Raw genomic sequence first — 18,951 nt, 5'->3', positions numbered from 1 at the left:
AAGCTCGCCTTAGTAATTCATTGTTGAAAGACTTTTGAATTCTCCTCACGTCCTGATGACGTCAATAAATAAAGACTAAAAACTTGTATGCATGAAATAAACATGACGTTCACATCATAATGAACGATTGTCTGTCATTAACTGAGCCGCCTTCCTGTGCTGCTCATTATAATGAGCTAATGACTCTGCTGTGAGCGCCCCCTGCTGCTGAGAATCAGCCTGAAACACAGAGGTTCACACTCAGTGAAAACAGTGTTGAGCAGGTTTGAGCCGATGCGAGCAACTCACACGCTTAAGTTAGAGGCAAAGTTAGAGGGCACTTCCTGTTCAAAATGGCTGACTTCCTGTTGGTCAAAGGCGTGTCCGTAAACGTGTTCAGGGATGTTCCGTTGTCTTACAAATCATTTTTCGTGCAGATCGGACAATGTTAGATTTTACTTCCTGTTTCGGGTGTTCCCCTTCCTCTCTGTCTCTGGTCCCACATATTTATACTATCCACAGTTTCAGGTGGATACAGCAATCCCTGTTAGAGCAGCCTGAAAAATGTAAATATAAATTTGTCTGCTGTCAACAGGGCGCCGTTTTCAGAATTTAATATTTTCATGTAGAAGTCTTCAAGATCGGCCTGTCATCAATCCGGGCAAGTTTGGTTCAGACCGGACCAGGATTCGCAAAGTTGTAACAGTTTGTATTTTTGATGCAAAAATCCGAATTTGCGCCGTTGCCATGGCAACACTGTCAAACGATTTGTCATCGTATTCAACACACATCATCTACCATGTGCTATGAGTGTTTTCACTTCACTTTTCACTTCACACATTTGAACTGGATAGAATGATTTGTTTTCTGTCACCACCAAGAGGCGCTGCTTTCAAAATGTAACATTTTTTTTTTAGTCGTCTTCAGCAACCACCCATCATCACTCATATCCAGTTTGGTTCAGATCGGACCTTCCATTGTAAAGAAAAAAGAAGTTTCGTGCACATACGTTAAAGCTGATTTTCTCCTCTTTTGTGGGACGGAGCAGTTATTTGCCCCTCCCACTACCAATTTTCCATGCGTTTTCTCCGAACGACTTTCACGCGCAATCGTTCACCAGGTCTGATGCGGTTGCAAAAATCTGGGATTTTGGGGCATGGGAAAGGCCTCTTATTTGTGCTCGAACCCTAATTATTGTCCTATTCAGGCCTAGTGTCCTTTGTAATCCATAATAAATCATTTATCCTGGCCCATAAACATATCAAGTGAGGTCAAGTCACATTTATTTGCATTGTTCAATGGAAACAACAGTAGTTGAGCAACTGCTTTCCAAAAACAGAGGGTTTTGACAAGGCAAATAAAACAAAAGATAACATCTTATTCTTATTCTACCAACACCAAATAATTATGTTGAATAGATAACCCAGCCATTCAATTTTATGATAAAGCAAAGAAAAAAAAAGTGCTACTCATCCGTGGGTCCTAAGTCAGTCTATGACTAAATGTAATTCATTGATATTGTACTCTGGGATTATATAAGTAATAGTTACATATAGATCTCCTACAGGTGTCAACATGTTAATTCATAAATATTTAATTTCCAAATCCCAATTAAGCTGCCACTGTTTTAACAGCCCGTCTTCCTGGTGTAGCATCCTGCCAGCTCACCTCTGTCCAGAAGAACAATGAAGTCAGTCATGCTGAACAACTGCTGACCCATGAGTTATGTTTCAGCGAATGAGACGAGCTAACAGGATAGCTGAGTGAGTACTCACTCTTGACTGACAACAGTCCCCTATACACGCTCACAGCACAAGCATGGCGAATAAATCAGTCTATGATTTCTCTGCTGAGACCCTGGACGGACAGCTGGTTCCGCTCAGTAAGTACAGGGGTAAGGTGCTTCTCATCGTCAACGTTGCCACCTTCTGAGGGTCAACGATAGAGGAGGTAATATTCCACAACATCGCTGATTGATTACACGCGATCTTGTAAACATGTGTCATCCCTAACAGAGGCCTTTGCTTTTGTGTCCTGTTCTCTCAGTACCACCGACTGAATGCACTGATGGAAATGTTCGGTGGTGTCAACTTCACTGTGTTAGCATTTTCCTGCAACCAATTTGGTCTTCAGTCACCTGGTGGGTACAAGCAGACCTTTATGAAATGTGACAGCATACTGATGTGGTGGTACATTGTACCAAGAGAAATGTAGGAGCAGTGTTGCAATGTAACAAAGAACAAATACTGTACTAAAGTACAACATTCACATATCTGTACTTACTTTGTTATTTATAATTCGAGCAACATTTACGTTTACTCCACTACATTTTCTTAAATACCAAATAAAATCAGAAGAAGAGTTGGTAATGGTCTGTATTTATATAGTGTTTTGTTCTAGGCTTCAGCAGCTTTCCATCGGTTTTTTTTTCACACGCTGCAACATGGAGTTAAGTGTCTTGCTCAAGGACAAATATTGACTAGTAGAGCCAGGAATTGAACCCTCAACCTCGTTCTACCACTGAACCACAATAGCTCAATACTATCTCTATCTCACGTTTTTAATACTTTTACTTTTACTACTAAAACTTAGGTACTTTAGGTAAAGACGACGTAAAGACGACTTCACAGTCTTGATACAAGACTGTGAAGTCGTCTTTACCTACATTAGTTGTGGAAGTGCTGTATTTTGTGGTAGTTGTGCTTTAATAAAACTTTACTTTATACTTTTACAACTACTACTTACATTTCAGGCTCATTTTTCATGTGTTATAACGTTACAATATAATTAGATTACAGTTAATTCCATTAATTGATTTCCATTCTCAGCTGTAAGGACTATTATTAACATAAACATAAATGTGCGCTGCAGAACACACAATTACATCTTTCCTGTTCATCTGAAATCATGGACCTTGTGAAAACATCTCCATGATCCTCACATCTCCAAGTGTTGAAACATAGATTAATCAGCCAACTACAGTCAAGGGTCTTCACAAATGGCCTGAACTTTGTTGATATGCTCACCTATATTTAACAAATATGTAATAACACTTGTTTTTTCAGAGGTCAATCATGAAACCCTCAATATATTGAAGTATGTGAGACCTGGTGGTGGATTTGTGCCAAAGTTTCCTGTCTTTGGCAAGGTGGAGGTGAATGGATTAAATGAAGAGCCTCTTTTTTCCTACCTAAAGGTATTCATTTATTTATTTATTTATTTTATAGACACATTGTACATTTTTTGTGGTCAGACATGCACCTGTTACATCTGTTGTCTTTGTCACAGGAATCTTTGCCATTTGTGAACCCTGTTATTGGAGAAATGAAGAAATTCTACTGGTCTCCAATCAAAGTCAATGACATTCGGTGGAACTTTGAGAGGTTTCTAGTTGCTGCAGATGGCCTGCCTTTCAAAAGGTAACGTTTAAAGACCAAAGGACTCAAGTTTGAAGCAATTTATTTCCACAGTTATTCTGATGTTTTTCGCTTTTGCCCCAGATATGAACTTCACTGTCCCTTTGAGAAAATGGAGGAGGACATAGCAATATTGCTGTGAGTGGCTTTCATGTGTGCAACTCCAGTGACAGATTGACGATCCCCCAGTAAATGCACATGTGCACCTGAGCTGGATCTGATGGAAGAGGAACAGGACTCTGAGCTTCAGTGCATTCTATCTGAGAAAAGTTCCCTTCAGCCACTGGATGAGATTTCATGTTGATGTCACATCTTTTAGTTTCTTCACAATCTGCAACTGAAAATAAATGAAAAACTATCGAAAATAAAATCGAGTAAATGATGTTTGCCTCCATTTTCATTCGCGTATGCCTTTACTTGAATATAACAGATTACTTCATAACAAGTAAATGTCTTGAGGTCAAAGGATATACATAATGATTTGAAGTATCAAAGTAAAAGTACCTCATATAATGACTTTTATGACACATTTATTATGTGCATGACATCATCACCTCATAGTTGATTCTAGTCCTGAACAGTTTTTACCCCAGAGCCCTATTCACACTGAACAATGAGTTCAAAAACCGGCCGACATGAGACAATACAGCACCTCCATGTTCTTACTGCAGTGTTAATGTGTAATATACAGTATTATTTTAAAGCCAAATGGATATTTTTAACTTAATTACCTCTCTCAAATCTATATATGTCGACAGTGATTGAATGATTGTGGGGTTATATTAATGTACATTGGAACACGTGAAAGAATATATTTATTATTTAAGTAGTCCTGACAGTGCACCTACATTTGATTGTATATTCTTCTTGACAATGACTGTAAAATTATCTAAGATATGCAGTAGAACATTCATAGTCTGATAAAGGCATATTTATGTCATATGAAATTGCCCATATGTTTATTAGCATCTCCAAATCTGATTATTTTATTATAATTACAAATGTTTTAGATTAAATATGTTGTTTTTTGTTTTTCAAGGCCAATACCCAATAAATATTGCAAAGTCACATAAATGTAAATACTGTTACTAAGGGGGAATCGTTTATGTGTTAAATTGCTTTAAAATCGTTAGAAAGGTACATAGCAAATCAATTGGTTTAGGTGGCTTTATTTAAATGATAAAAACAAACAATAATATAACTTCTGTTTGTTTTTCTGATTGTATTTATACAATACAAATGGTAAACTCTGTAACAATGAGTGGCACTCTCGATCTAAAACGGTCATTTTTTAGCATCCAAATAAACCAAAGAAGAAGACTGCGGACCTTACGCATGCGCACTTGTATTCATTCGGTCGGACAGCAGCCACTTGTAAACATGGCTGGTGTAGGCTTCCGTGGCTTGGCCCGGGCCCTCTGTCAAGCAAACGGGTCTGGCGTTCGGGCTCTTCTGCCGGGATCTAGAGCGGGTCAGTAGTGTGTTTTTTAATCGTGCAGTAATGTATGTCTGTGGAGTTGTGTGTCAAAATGTAGAGTTAAAGGCCCAAAATACACGTAACCTTGACATGCTAATATTAGCTCCTGCTAGCTGAGAAGCTGATCTGAATGAGAGAGGGGGCGGTCGCGTTAACGTTGTCAGTCACATTTTATTCTATATGGCTTAAAAAAAAAAAAACGTTTTTCTGGTTCTCATGCAAGTATTTGTTTTTAAGCCTCTACTGTATCAAAGGACAGCCTACCCAGTCGTTTTCCAGAGACCCCCGAGGAGATAGCTGCTGCTGCTAAGAAGTACAACATAAGGGTTGAGGACTATGAACCATATCCTAACAAGGGAGAGGGGTAAGCATTTCTATTCAGTTAATAGTTTAAAGACTGTGTCTGTTTGTGCTGCAGTAGACTAATGTCTCTTTTTTCCCTATTTAAGATATGGTGACTACCCAAAACTTCCAGATAGATCTCAGCATGAGAGGGACCCCTGGTACAATTGGGACCATCCAGATCTGAGGAGGAACTGGGGAGAGCCCGTAAGATACTGATGACTTTTCGTCCTGCTGCTGAAAACACTATTAGTTTATTAGAAACATCTGCTAAAACGCATTAGAAACACATTCCTGTCAGTGGGCAGGTAGACACAATACAACAAGTGCAAACCACTAACCACTTCATAAATCTACCTGTTAAATTTAGAATTAATCTCTCCAACCTTAACTACTTATTTTTTTTATGTAGAACAAGATGTAACTGTCATCTGCATACATGCATTTGAGTTTCTACATCAAAACAATCAAATATGACATTATTGATGTGTACTTATTAACTATAACTATATACTGGATCCTTCATTTTTGGCCAGTATTGTTGAGCATGTCAGGTGTGAAATAATAAAAACAATAATGTTGTTGCACTTGTGAAGTGATGGATGTTAAAACATGGCCCCAGTCAATAAATATCTTTGTCACAATTTGAACAGAGATTTCTGTCAAACTATCCATCCATCCATCTTCTTAGGCTTATAGGTTTAGCATTCACATATTAATATTGGTATGTGCCTCCATTATACGTCCACACTTGATCTTAAAGTTTTATCATCTTCCCTTATGGCACGTATCCATGATGACTGACCGGAAATAGACGCGCATGACGTCATATTTACGTGCCGCGACACTGGAGTCCAGGCACTGTTTACCTGTTAGCTCCGTTAGCTGCATTGGCTCCTTTTAGCGCCGTTAGCGCGCCTACAATCGAACTGGAGCGGTGTGTTTATTAAACGAAAAGAGCAGCGCTGCAAATAACCAGCGTATCTGTGTACTGCGTATGTGTGCCTCTGTTTTTAAAGTTTAGCGTTACTTTACAGACTCTTACTTACTTAACAGTCAGGAGTCACATAAACATGATGTCACGCGTGTCTTTTTCTGGTCACTCGTCATGGAAACGCGTCGTACGTTGACGTGTTAACGTTTGACAGCACTAGTGTGTGGCACTCCACCGCCCTGCAATTATTTACTCCTTTAACAACGTAAATTGACAGTATATTGTTCACAAGTGTTAATCGGTGATTGTCCGCTGTCTTTCCATTTTTAGATGCATTGGGATTTTGACATGTTCATCAGGAACCGTGTGGATACATCTCCCAGTCCTGTGTCCTGGTCCTCCATGTGCAAACAACTCTTTGGTTTCATTGGGTTCATGCTGTTTATGTTCTACCTTGGACAGAAATTCCCATCTTACCAACCTGTTGTAAGTACAGACAAAGGCTTGAAATTATGTGTTTGTTTATTGCAAGTGAAGTCCGTTTTCAGTGGGTGTTAAATTACCTGGTTCCAGTAATTAAACTGTAATTAGATTTAAAAGCAGAGTTCATGTCTGTCTTAAGTTTAAGACACACTGGTCGTCTGTCAGACAACGAATTGTTCAACTGGAAATGGCACTCAGGAGAGTGCATACCTCTGCCAAGGCCCAACAGTTCTGTAAATTCAGTCACACCTTTATAGCAAAGCAAACTCTTGCTTGTTATCTAAAAATCCTTTACTACATTTACTTAGTTCTTTCTTAGCCCTACCTGATTCCTCAACAAGGTTTTGTGAAAAGCTGTTATTTAGCAAATAATCTTGCTAGAAGACAAACCAACAGAAAGGCATGGGTGAACACATCACCTCCTTGGTGAAGATACAGTAAATACCTTGTAGTAACTATGTTATTTCAGACTTCAGATATCTTGCGAATGCTCACAAAATAGTTTGTTTAATGTGTTACTTTTGCTCTTAATCGGTTTACTTATTTTCTGTGAACTGGTTTCACCAGGAGCAAATGCATTTGACTGTGTCCTCTATTTCAGCACATTTTAATGAAAGTATTTGTCTGTGTTGCAGGGTCCAAAACAGTATCCCTACAATGACCTGTACCTGGAGAAAGGAGGAGATCCTGAAAATCAACCAGAGGAAGTCAAAAACTATGAAATCTAATGATTTAAAATCAGACTCTACCTGTGTATATATATTTCTGTCAAGAATAAAGACGTGTTAAAATATTATGTGTGGCTGTTTATTTTATTTATGAAAACAACATAAACCATTGCACAGTAGTTAATGGTAATTCATAGACAATACAGTATATCCATATTTTATTTCGGTTGGTTCAGCTGTGACACTGAGGTTACCTCAGGCCGCCGAGTATAAGGTTTAATCCTTGTCGGCTACCGTAGTGCAGTCAGTGACAACACGGCAAAGCACTTTGGTCAGACTTCGCCTGTGGCTAAGCTGTTAGCACCTAAGTTGATCCACAGCTTGTGGATGCGGACAGTCAGGCTGTGCTAGACAGTTAACGTGAGTTGTTCGTAACCTCCTCTTTGTTTTTGTCATGTTACTGTGTTTAAATTGGCCTGGGACACAGTATGTCTACAGAAATGTGATATGAAGGGTGGTGGCTGATATGTAGCTCGCTAGCTCACAGCAACATCGGCTGGAATTTAAAGACTGACAAAGATGTAACATAAACCTACAGGCTCAGTTGCATTTTCTGACATTTCCCTAGCACAAGGGTGTGGCTGCACATTTAACAAATCCTTTATAAATTATTTTAGTTATAATTATTACCTGCAGTCAGACTGTACAGCGTTAAATAAAGCTAGCTAAAAGGCAATGGTTGCCGTAAAAGATTAGCTCAGTGGCTACTGTTGCTTGGCGACAATTACACTGTGATAACTACATTAAATATGCAACAGCTGAGTTCAGATAAAAGTAATACAGTAATAATATGGTTACTGATGTTAACTGTTTGGTGGAAAGCTTTGGCTGTTCACTGTTTCAGGAAATAGTCGGAGCTAATCGTTCAGCAAGGGTGGCTCCCTCTTACTGATAAGTACTGCAATTTAAAACGTAGAAAAATGTGACATGAGCATACAGGTTTATGTAGCTGGATTAGTCTCCGGTTCTCCGGATACGAGAAACTCGGGAAAGGCGCTTTATGAATACTAGAATATAATTATGTGACTGTTTTTTTTTCCATTTGGACTACCCAAGACGAGAAAAAAGTGGGTTACATTAACAAGGACAGTGTAAAAACTGTATTAAATACAGTTTCACACACAGTACCAGTTAAGAGTGTGGACACAACTTATTAATTGTTTATTATTTATTACTTTCTATATGTTGCTTAATCCCGAGGAAATCAAAACTGTGTTATCAGTAAATAGCCTTAATCAACTACTGTTTTACATCCTTATTATGGCAAGAACCACTCGGCTAAATAAAGAGACACGCAGTCATGAAAACCATCAAATGCTATGATGAAATTGGCTCTCGTGAGGATTGTCCCAGGAAAGAAAGCCCAAGAGTTACCTCTGCTGCATTGGATACATCCGTTAGAGTTAACCAGTCTCAGAAACTGCAGATCAACATCACATCAGATTAGGGACCACATTAATTCTTTATAAAGCTCAAGTAGCAGACAATTTTCAACATCAAATGTTCAGAGGAGACTGCATCAATCAGGCCTTCATAGTCAAATGACTGCAAATGCTATTACTGAGACCTAAACCCAATTGAGATGGCTTGGAATAAGAGTGAAGCCAAAGCAGTAGAACTATTTTGGGTGACCACTGCATGAAACAGAATGCCATGAGTGCACATAGTTGTTAGCAAAGCAAAAGGTGGCTCCTTGACCTTTACCACCTCATTGTTTACTACATAATTTATAAGGCTTCCATCATCATTTTGATGTCTTTAATATTAAAATACAACGTAGAAAATAATAAAAGAAACATCACTGAATAAGAAGGTGTGGACCTAATTTTAGTGAGGTCCCATTGTCTGTCCAGGAATTGAAACTTGAAATAGAAGGAAGATGAGGCTGAAGGAGATCCAGAGGATGGCCCACCAGGCATGGAGTCCTGCAGGACACCATCCTATCTACCTGGCCTTAGGGACATCAGCACAACAGCTGGATGCCTCATTCAATACCACAGCTGCCCTGGAGATTTTTGAGGTGGATTTTTCTGACCCCTCTCTGGACATGCATCTGAAAGGTTCCTTACCCACTTCAAACAGGTAAAGATTACAGATAAAGTAATATGACGTGTATGATATGTACTGTTGACAATTCCTCTGCCTCTGTCCATATCAGTGAGTAATATTGGTGTCAGTTATGCACAATACTTTTCATATCCCACAGGTTGCACAGCATTGTATGGGTGAACTTTGGAATGGGAGAAGATGGTACTGGAGGTAGACTAGTTGCTGGCAGTGAAAATGGCTCATTGACTGTATATAACCCAGAGATTATAATGAACTCTGGAGCAGAGGCAGTCGTGGGACAGTGTGACAAACACACAGGGCCTGTTCGAGCTCTTGACTTCAACCCTTTTCAGGTAAATTACTGCTCTCCAATGCTTCTGTACATCTACTTAATACTGTGAAGTTCATCTTTTGTGGTACAGTGTTAGACATTATTTTACAGCTTTATTTATCTTTATTTATCTTTCTAAATTCCTTCTTCTCTTAGAATAATCTGCTCGCATCAGGGGCAAATGATTCAGAGATTTACATCTGGGATCTTAACAACTTGGGCAGTCCAATGACACCAGGAGCAAAAACACAGGTGGGTGCATGATCGGGAGATGACTGGTTCTGTAAAGTAAAGTAAAAGATGGTTAGTTAAGTCTGTGTTTTCCTGTCTTTGAGTTAAGAATTCAAGTTTAAGGTTTCACCTGTGTATCTTGATTGGTGCATTGTGTTTGTTTCATGATTCACATTTGTTTTTGATAGCAACAGTCTCTGTTTTTTTGTTATTTCAGCCTGCTGAAGACATCAGTGTTGTGTCCTGGAACAGGCAGGTTCAGCACATCCTGGCCTCTGCAAACCCCAGTGGGAAAGCAGTTGTTTGGGACCTGAGGAAGAATGAACCCATCATCAAGATCAGTGATCACAGCAACAGGGTTGGTGGCTTGAAAACCTCAAACCAAGTTCAAATGACCAAAGTCTCAAGAAACACCCTTAGTCACATTTTACATCAGTTGTATTTTCTGTTCTTACACATTTGACACTATACTACAATTGATACACCTGCAGCGTGTAAGGGGAAGTATTCATTAAAGGTGAAGTAAGTACTTTATAGTGACATCTAGAGGAGAGGCTGAAATTGACAACCACGAGCTGCTCCTCTGCTCACCCCTCCCTTCCCTGAGCGCTACGGTATCCTCAGCCGGTCAAATGTCGTCCTCGTCGTCTTTCGCCGTGTCAGCAGATGAGGTTCGTGAGGCGAGGGAGAGGGCGAGCTACCGCGGCCGTAGCAGACGAAGTGGAGAGAGTGGAGGCGGGACTTCCGCTACAAGCTTGATTTGTTCTCTCGCATTTGTCCATACAGGCTCCGGTAGAAACATGGCGTCTCGCTGCGAACAGTGGCAATGCATTAGCGACCCACGACCATGTTATTTTACATGACTTTTTGAAAAACTACGAAAATTAAACAAAAAATATTATACAGCGACTAGACAATGCAGGAGCACATAATATGTATGTCGATTTTGGGTTATATATATATTATATAAACCCATAAATACTACACAGTGTCCCTTTAAGAGAATATTTTAAGCCTCACTAAATTCAATTCTATTGCACCCTGTAAAAAATCCATATTATTCCATGTCTCACCTCTCATGTGATTTCAGATGCATTGCTCAGGAATGCTGTGGCACCCAGATGTGGCCACTCAGTTGGTGCTGGCCTCTGAAGATGACCGACTGCCAGTCATCCAGATGTGGGACCTGCGTTTTGCTACATCACCCCTCAAAGTCTTTGAGAATCACACAAGGTAAAGCTTTTACACTTATCATATCAGGCTCTTGTGTGCTGTTTGTTCATCTTGCAGAGTGACCTGCATGCACCCTCTGTTCTTTCTTACAGGGGAATTCTGTCCATATCGTGGAGCCAAGCAGATTCCGAGCTCCTGCTAAGTAGTGCTAAAGACAACCGAATCCTGTGCTGGAATCCAAATACTGGAGAGGTATTAATGGCAGCTTCTCTGTTATTCTTGAGTTACCTCTTCTCTTTACTGCGACTTGATGATAATGCAATGGCTTGTCATGTCTCGTTTCCCTCACTGTAGGTCATTTATGAGCTCCCAACGACAAACCAGTGGTGTTTTGATGTCCAGTGGTGCCCCAGGAATCCAGCCCTGCTTTCTACAGCATCATTTGATGGGAGAATCACTGTGTATTCTGTGATGGGAGGGAGCTTGAAGGCTCAGCAGCAAAGCACAGTTGATAAGGTAAGGCGCTGCTTGGTCTTCATGTTGTGCTGTGATACCAAAGTCCTTGTCCTGTGCACTGTATTATTTGTCCACAAGATGGTGCTAACATGAAGGGATAAACAGAGACTGACGGAAGACAACTTTGAGAGATTACCCGACAAAGACATGATGTTTCACAATGAATTGACATGCTAACATTTTTCCTATTTACTGAATACCATTTCACCATAATTTTGCTTATCCGTTTGACATAATAATAATGTTAGTTTGCTTGTGATTGACTAACCCCACGTTTTAATGTTTGTAATTAACATTTTAACATTTTGTTGAACAGATATCATCCTCTTTTGACACAATGGATCCCTTTGGTACAGGGCAGGTGTTGCCTCCCCTGCAAGTCCCTCAGCCTACAACACAGGACACCATAGTTCCTCCTCTGAAGAAGCCACCAAAGTGGGTGCGCAGGCCAGTGGGGGCTTCCTTTGCTGTAAGTACAACATCAGATTATACATGTTATTGTCACATGAATGGAAAAAGTTACTTTTGTATTTATGTATTTCTTCTCTGATGAGGCGTTTGTTTGTTTTCATCTCTCAGTTTGGTGGAAAGCTTATAACCTTTGAGAATACCAAGCTGCCTCCAGCGCAGAGCCCTCAGCCTGTCCCCAGGCAAGTGTTTGTGAGCCAGGTTACCACGGAGACTGAGTTCCTCCAACGCTCCAGGGAGCTGCAGGCGGCGTTGCAGGCGGGTTGCTTCAACAACTACTGCCAGACCAAGATTCAGAGCGCCAAGTCAGATGCTGAGCAGGACATATGGAAGTTCCTTCTGGTGGGACCCTGCATAGTGATATTCAGACTGTCAGTGCTGTCAGTCAGTGCTGAACTGTTGGGTTTTCAGCAATTTATCTTTCTGTGATTACAGGTTAATTTCGAGGATGAAGCCCGCATTAAATTTCTCAGACTTTTAGGTTTCAGCAAAGATGAATTGGAGAGAAAGGTAATCTATGTGATTACAACTGGAAATAATTTACTCTCAACATCATCCTGTGCCTTAGCTATAAAAAAAATGTTGATTTTACTCAGATTTCAAAATGCCTGGGAAAGAATTTTCAACCCAATGGACATGGAGTAGACGCCAAAGATCTGGCAGAAAAGATGCAGCGACTTTCCACTGAGGTCAGCAAGTCTGCTCACAAAACGTCACTTCTCGAGTCTTTATACTTACCATTATTTGCAGCTTCTGTTAACTGTGACTCCTATGATATTATAACTCCAGAGATCTGATGAATCAGCTGCTGTAGGTGATGAGAGAACATCAGGGCCTCTTTCACCAGCAGACTTCTTCAGTCAGACGCCAAAGGAAAACTCCAACTTCCAGATCCCTGTATCATGTGGTAAAACAGACTACTTGATTTATTATGTGATCATAATTACACACACTAGCTCTGGTAAAATATATTCATACCTTGGTTGCTTCTCTGGTTGCTTTTTAGATACGGATGGGTTGATAAGCCAAGCACTGCTGGTTGGCAACTTTGAGGGAGCAGTCGATCTTTGTCTGAATGACTGTCGCTACGCTGAAGCCATCCTGCTGTCCATCAGCGGGGGAGAAGAGCTGCTCAAGAAAACTCAGCAAAAATACCTGAGCAAGCAAAAGAACAACATCTCAATGGTGATACTAATGATGTTGCATTGATTTCAATCAATCATTTTTCTCTTAAATTAATAACCGCTCAAAGAATGTGTTCATCCGTTAATTTAATGCAGTCTGTCCTCCACTCTAGCTTATATCATCAGTGGTCACCCAGAACTGGAGAGACATAGTGCAAAGCTGTGAATTGGACAACTGGAAGGAGGCTCTTGCTGCTCTGCTAACCTATGCTAACCCTGAAGACTTTGCCCGTCTCTGCGGTGAGTTTGCTTACATTGAACACGCTGCGACTTGCCTCACCGTGCCCTTTCTGCAGTACTTGTTTTACCCGCTCAATTACATTTTTTCTCTTTTCACCCTCTCTGCTCTTGATAGATACACTGGGAGGACGGTTGGAGCATGAGGGGACAGAGAAGCGCTGCCTGCAGGCCTGCTTGTGTTATATCTGCTCTGGGAACGTTGAGAAGCTGGTGGAGTGTTGGGCCTTGCATAAAGACTGCTCCTCCCCTCTTGGTTTAGAGGTTTGTTCAAGGCTTGATAGAGAACAAGTTATTACACTTGGAAAAAAAAAGAATCTAATCAAAGCCTAAAGTGCATGTCAGAGGGACCTGTCCTCTGTTAAGTGAATAAAGAATGGTTGTTTTTTTTCATCATGAAAAAACTATTATGGAGTAATTAAAACTGTTTGAGAAGAACCTAATTTTTGTGGTATATAGCGTAAAGGTAAAAACAATGTCATATGCTGCTGTGTGTTCTGCAGGATCTGGTTGAGAAAGTCATGATGTTGCGCAAGTCGATCGAACGCCTCCGCAATAGCGAGGTGGCAGTCCAGAGCCCCATCCTGGCTGAGAAGCTAACCTGCTATGCAGGCATACTTGCTGCAGAGGGCAGCCTGTCCACTGCTATGACCTACTTGCCTGAGAACTCAGACCAAGTGAGTGACCCAATATCCTCTCGCAAAACCCCAAATACATAGTTTTCCTTAATAAGTAACATTTGTATAACTTTTCTCTGCAGTCTGGGATCACAATGCTGAGAGACAGACTGTTTCATGCTCAGGGAGAGGCTGCCGTTGGACAGCAGCCTCCAAATTCCTTCAACAGAGTTGGTGTGTCGACAGCCAAGCCTATTCCTGCTGCTCAGACTCCTGCACCAAAAGCACAAGTTATGGTATAAATACATTATTTGTATACTCTACAAGATTTTTATTTTATTTGGTTTTACATTACAAGATGTTTGTTATTATTATTTATTTATTAATATATTGTCTTTTTTTTGTAGAGCCAATACCAACCCACTGCCCCTGCCCAGTTGGCTTCACAATCGCAGCCTCCTATACCATCTGTTTTCACCCCAAAAGCTCCTCCAACCAACACTGGGCCTGGTTTGCCACCCTCTTCTCATGTACTGCCGCCCACTGCAGCTCGCCCTGCAATGGGGCCCTCCTTCACACAACATCGTCCTCCAGCTCCAGGTTTGCCTGTTTGCGCTGCACTTAGAAATTGATTACATTTTTATTTGATTTAATTTCACTTACTGCTGTCTTTTCTCAGGTTTCCTTCCTCATCAGCCATTCCAGCCACATCCTATGTCCATGGGCGGACCCTCTGCTTTCCCTCCTCCAGGTCCTTCTATGCCAGCTGCTAGCTTATCAGGTCCTCCACTACCACCTCCATCATCAGCTCCTGGAGGTCTTCCCCCCATGCCCAGCCCCGGGGTGCCACCAACACTCTTCATGCCATCAACCTCCTTATCTTCAAGCTTCATGCCGCCCAGCTCCCAGCCAGGAGCCCCAGTCCCCTTGTACCCTGGTGGTGCTCGCAACCAGGGACCTGCTCCCCCCATGGTACCAGGACCCTATGCTCCTCTGGGATCAGGGTATCCACAGGGAGGCCCCGGAGCCCCTGCTGTTCCTCCTCCTCCTACAGGTACACATGATGTTGATCACCTTCTAATCAAGAGACATTGCCATAATGTCAGATTTGAAGCAATACAGTTATCAGCAGGATTTTGTTGCTAATGGTGGATTTAGCTGTGATTCCTTATTTGACTTGCAGGATATTTTCCCTGGCTGAATTCCCAGTGTGACCATGAAGGTGACAGGGACAGGGCTGGTCATGTAATCAAAGTGTATTAAAACATGCAATGAATGGCAATTAAAAAGATTTACAGTATCATAACAACACAGTACAATATTGCACTGAATTACTCTATTCGTATAGGATCTTTCTTTTTCTTGTCATTTGGTGTGTTTGGTGTTCACTTGTGTTCAGCAGGAACAAAGCATTTTACATTTGCAGTTTAAACAAACATATATTAGATGCATATGGCCATTCAGCGTTGTTGCTGTAGACTGATCGTGAGAATGCTGCTTGAACACTTGCGCAGTATTTGTTTTTGCATAAACTGCTAAAGTCGGTAGACTAATGTCACAGTGCTGCTCAACATGCTTTGCCCTCTTGACTAAACTTGGCTCAAAAAGATTGTGTTGACAATGTGGGCAATCTTTGGCTGCACTGGCATGAACACGTGAAAAAAGTGTTACTAGTTACTCACCTATTCCCACTCGTCTTGTGATTCAGGACCTCAGGAAGGCTGGAATGACCCACCAGCAGTCAGAGGTGGACCCAGGAAGAAGAAGGTATTCCCACACGGGCTTGAATTGAATTGTCCAGCTTCTGTAACACAAGAAAAAAAAGTTAGAATAATACTCTTGCAAATTTAATGAATGAATCTGCACTTCTTGGTACTATATCGAACTGAAGTATTTATTTTCATCTGGAAATGTGTTCTTGTTGCTAGTTATTGTGACAACAAACCCCTTGGTAACCACCAGTTTTTCCCACTTACCCTCTGCTAACTGAAGATTGATCGTTTTGGAATCACTGCTTGAAGATACATGGTCCAAGAGTGCAGTTCAATCATTTATGTCATCATTCATTTTGAAAGCTCCACTATTCAATGTTTCATAGTGAACAATGCATTCAATTACTACATATGACTTAACCTGATTTCCAACCAGTATGTTATACTGATAACTAGTCATTAAGATTAAGGGCAGGACCTCCACTGCCCTCAAATAACCTTTAATTAATATCAACCTTAAGCATCTGAGTACAGTCCACATTCACAACCTCTCTCACCAACTGAATATATTACTAATGTTTTTATGCAGATGCCAGATAACTACACTCCACCAGCCCCCATCACTGCACCTGTGATGGGCTTCTCTGGGGACGCACCTCAGCCTCACGACCACACCCAAGTCCCACCCGGAGCCCCACAGGAGCCTAGCGTGCAGGTCAGTGTGTTATAAGGCGCTGCTCTTTGAAATTCTCACAGCAAAACACCTTTTTTAATTGTGTCTTTATTTTTCGCTCAGCTCCTCCAGCAGCTGCCAGCAGAGAGGGTGGAGCAGAAAGAAATCCCAGCTGAACACATGGTCCTCAAAACCACCTTTGACAGCCTGGTGCAGCGCTGCCAGTTTGCAGCAGGAGACCCTGTAAGTCCCTCAGCAAGTTTGTGGTCGTGTTTTGCTTTTCTTACTGTTAAATTGGGCATTTTGAATGAATATGAAAATAAAAAATATGTTTTAATTTCAGCAAACGAAAAGGAAATTGGATGACGCAGCCAAACGTTTGGGATACCTTTATGACAAGCTGAGGGAGCAGTCGGTAAGAAATTACACACGCACACACACTGTCTATAGGTATAGGAAAATATTTAGTTTAGTATAATTATTTTAATTATGTTACTCTTCAAGTATAAGAGAAAGGCTGGCAGTTCAATGAGAAAGTGATATATGTTTGTTTACCTACTTTAGAGCCCCACCAAATTTGACTTGTACTAATTTTGCGAGCAACGGAAAATACAATCTTGCTGTGTTCAACGCTAGAAAGTAAAGAAGAAGTGGAAAAAGAAAGACTACAAAGCCCTGGGGTCCTGGACTTGCTCCTCCTAATTGGAAGGCAGCTGTTATTAGTATAATGTGTTCACACCTATGTTAAGTTCACCTGCTTTTTTTATGGCAGACATTTTGTGATTCGATTAAGTCAAGACAGACTGATTCAACAGCAACGTCGTGCTGGTGAAGCAAAATGGCTGCAAGCAAGTGCCAACAAAAACGTTTTGAGTATTGTAGTATTGAAAAAACGATAATACCTATTCATGCAGCTCTTAGACAAACACACTCCTTCAGTCAGGTCTGATAGTATTGCTTGACAGAGCTTGTTTTGAGATAGATCACATCTTTACTGTTCAGTAAGACCCAATAGAGGCAGAACATTGACATCAACAAGAAAAATCACCAACACTGCAGCTTTAAATCGTTAATGTGCATCAATTCACAGTCAACATTTTGAAAGGTCACTCGAACAAAACATGCTATTTAAAAGCTTGATAGGTTGCAATTGGCTTTAAACATTCATTATCTCCCTGCTGATCTCTCAGCTCTCTCACAACATCCTGAACGGGCTCCATGAGATCAGCCGTTGCGTGGCGAGCCAGAACTACCAGCACGGCCTGGAAGTCCACACCCAGGTGGTCAGCAGCAGCAACTTTAGCGAGATCTCTGCCTTCATGCCCATCCTCAAAGTGGTCATGACCATCGCCAAGAAGCTGGGAGTCTAACCCCGGGAACTTCAGCAACCAGACTTCAGTGTTATCATATTGTTATATATGTATTTATTTCTTTTTGACCTGATGACGTGCTTAACTACCAATAATAATACTGATGGTGATCTTCACTCCTTACATGTTCCTTCCTGGGGGACTTGTTTGATCGGGGCAGTATGGTGGATTTTTTTTTTTGTAGTAAATGTTGCTGTGGTCATTTTACAAAAAAGATGAATGTACGCAGAAAGTGGTGAATTCCAAATTGATGTAATATACAAAGCAGGTGGTGTGACGTTTGAATGAAGGTGGTATTTGTACATTTAGATTAACATAATGCTTTACATACCACGGCATATTTTCAACGGCAGTTAAAAACATATGGGATTTGAATACATGCGGTGCTGCAGCTACAGAGACACAAGATCTGGCACAAGGGGGACTCAGGTTTGAGTTGTGGTTATGAACCATCTGTAAGTGTAGTTTTTGTGTGGGGATTTAAAAAAAATGTGTCTTTGAATGAATAAGCATCAAAAGCATTAAAAAAAAAAAAAAACACGCTGTAACATAAGTACTGATTGTTCTCTTCACCTACTGTTACGGATTGTGTCCAGTTTATTGTGCCATGAGGTCAGAGCACAGCATTTCAGCAACGATTTCACTCGATGGTTATGGGTTTTTTCTCATTGAATATTAAATTAGTCCAATTAGCGTGTTGATTCCTGACCGTTCGTGTGAATGGCCGTTAATGACTGTACTCCTTTCATTGCTGACTTGCTCCTGTGTGCATGCTTTCACATGACGGTAAACGAATTAACATCGTCACGTCTCCTTCTGTTAAAGATGCTTTTCCTATCATGCTTCATCTTTTGTAACTCTGAATGGTTTTTAAATAAATCAGACTTGTTAAGATTATTACATACAACTGAGATGAACTGTTAAATGAGCTGAATACTTTGAGGTGTGCAGCTGGACGGTTTGGTGTATCATGGCAGCAGATGGCAGGAAAGTGCCTCAGTGTGCTCATTTTGGTTGCACAGATATTTATA

At 40.8% G+C, this 18,951-nt stretch overlaps 3 protein-coding genes across 4 annotated transcripts; all 3 read left to right on the top strand.

Annotated features, from left to right (window-relative positions):
- Positions 1 to 1,797: 1,797 nt before the first annotated feature.
- Positions 1,798 to 3,537, top strand: gpx9 (glutathione peroxidase 9; the record flags this gene model as incomplete). Its single annotated transcript, XM_083904017.1, has 5 exons — positions 1,798 to 1,929; positions 2,026 to 2,119; positions 3,045 to 3,175; positions 3,268 to 3,398; positions 3,480 to 3,537. The coding sequence occupies 5 exons, from the start codon at positions 1,798 to 1,800 to the stop codon at positions 3,535 to 3,537; spliced, it is 546 nt and encodes a 181-aa protein (XP_083760143.1).
- A 1,193-nt stretch (positions 3,538 to 4,730) lies between these two features.
- Positions 4,731 to 7,419, top strand: ndufb8 (NADH:ubiquinone oxidoreductase subunit B8; the record flags this gene model as incomplete). Its single annotated transcript, XM_083904266.1, has 5 exons — positions 4,731 to 4,866; positions 5,110 to 5,236; positions 5,322 to 5,421; positions 6,479 to 6,634; positions 7,267 to 7,419. The coding sequence occupies 5 exons, from the start codon at positions 4,731 to 4,733 to the stop codon at positions 7,357 to 7,359; spliced, it is 612 nt and encodes a 203-aa protein (XP_083760392.1). The 3' UTR covers positions 7,360 to 7,419.
- A 213-nt stretch (positions 7,420 to 7,632) lies between these two features.
- sec31b (SEC31 homolog B, COPII coat complex component) lies at positions 7,633 to 18,951 on the top strand. Of its 2 annotated transcripts, XM_083904157.1 has the most exons (26): positions 7,633 to 7,719; positions 9,213 to 9,441; positions 9,566 to 9,761; positions 9,896 to 9,991; positions 10,188 to 10,328; positions 11,061 to 11,203; positions 11,296 to 11,395; positions 11,498 to 11,659; positions 11,976 to 12,128; positions 12,239 to 12,469; positions 12,563 to 12,637; positions 12,724 to 12,816; positions 12,917 to 13,034; positions 13,134 to 13,312; positions 13,425 to 13,551; positions 13,667 to 13,812; positions 14,052 to 14,225; positions 14,309 to 14,461; positions 14,573 to 14,765; positions 14,845 to 15,219; positions 15,349 to 15,387; positions 15,874 to 15,932; positions 16,467 to 16,592; positions 16,674 to 16,793; positions 16,894 to 16,965; positions 17,741 to 18,951. In XM_083904157.1, the coding sequence occupies exons 2-26, from the start codon at positions 9,239 to 9,241 to the stop codon at positions 17,918 to 17,920; spliced, it is 3,654 nt and encodes a 1,217-aa protein (XP_083760283.1). In that variant the 5' UTR covers positions 7,633 to 7,719; positions 9,213 to 9,238; the 3' UTR covers positions 17,921 to 18,951. The 2 variants fall into 2 exon arrangements, with proteins under 2 accessions (XP_083760283.1, XP_083760284.1); XM_083904158.1 differs by lacking the exon at positions 15,349 to 15,387.

This window comes from Microchirus variegatus (assembly GCF_963457635.1).
Source record: "Microchirus variegatus genome assembly, chromosome: 17".
Classification (NCBI taxonomy): domain Eukaryota; kingdom Metazoa; phylum Chordata; class Actinopteri; order Pleuronectiformes; family Soleidae; genus Microchirus; species Microchirus variegatus.
Note: the sequence above shows the minus strand (reverse complement) of the source record. Positions and strands in the feature narration are given on the sequence as shown.

Excerpts from the sequence above, each read along its gene's own strand:
- sec31b (XM_083904157.1), top strand. The coding sequence starts at position 9,239 with ATGAGGCTGAAGGAGATCCAGAGGATGGCCCACCAGGCATGGAGTCCT. Across the intron at positions 11,660-11,975 it reads AGCAAAGCACAGTTGATAAG|ATATCATCCTCTTTTGACAC; the intron begins GTAAGGCGCTGC and ends TTTGTTGAACAG. Across the intron at positions 12,817-12,916 it reads TGCAGCGACTTTCCACTGAG|AGATCTGATGAATCAGCTGC; the intron begins GTCAGCAAGTCT and ends TTATAACTCCAG.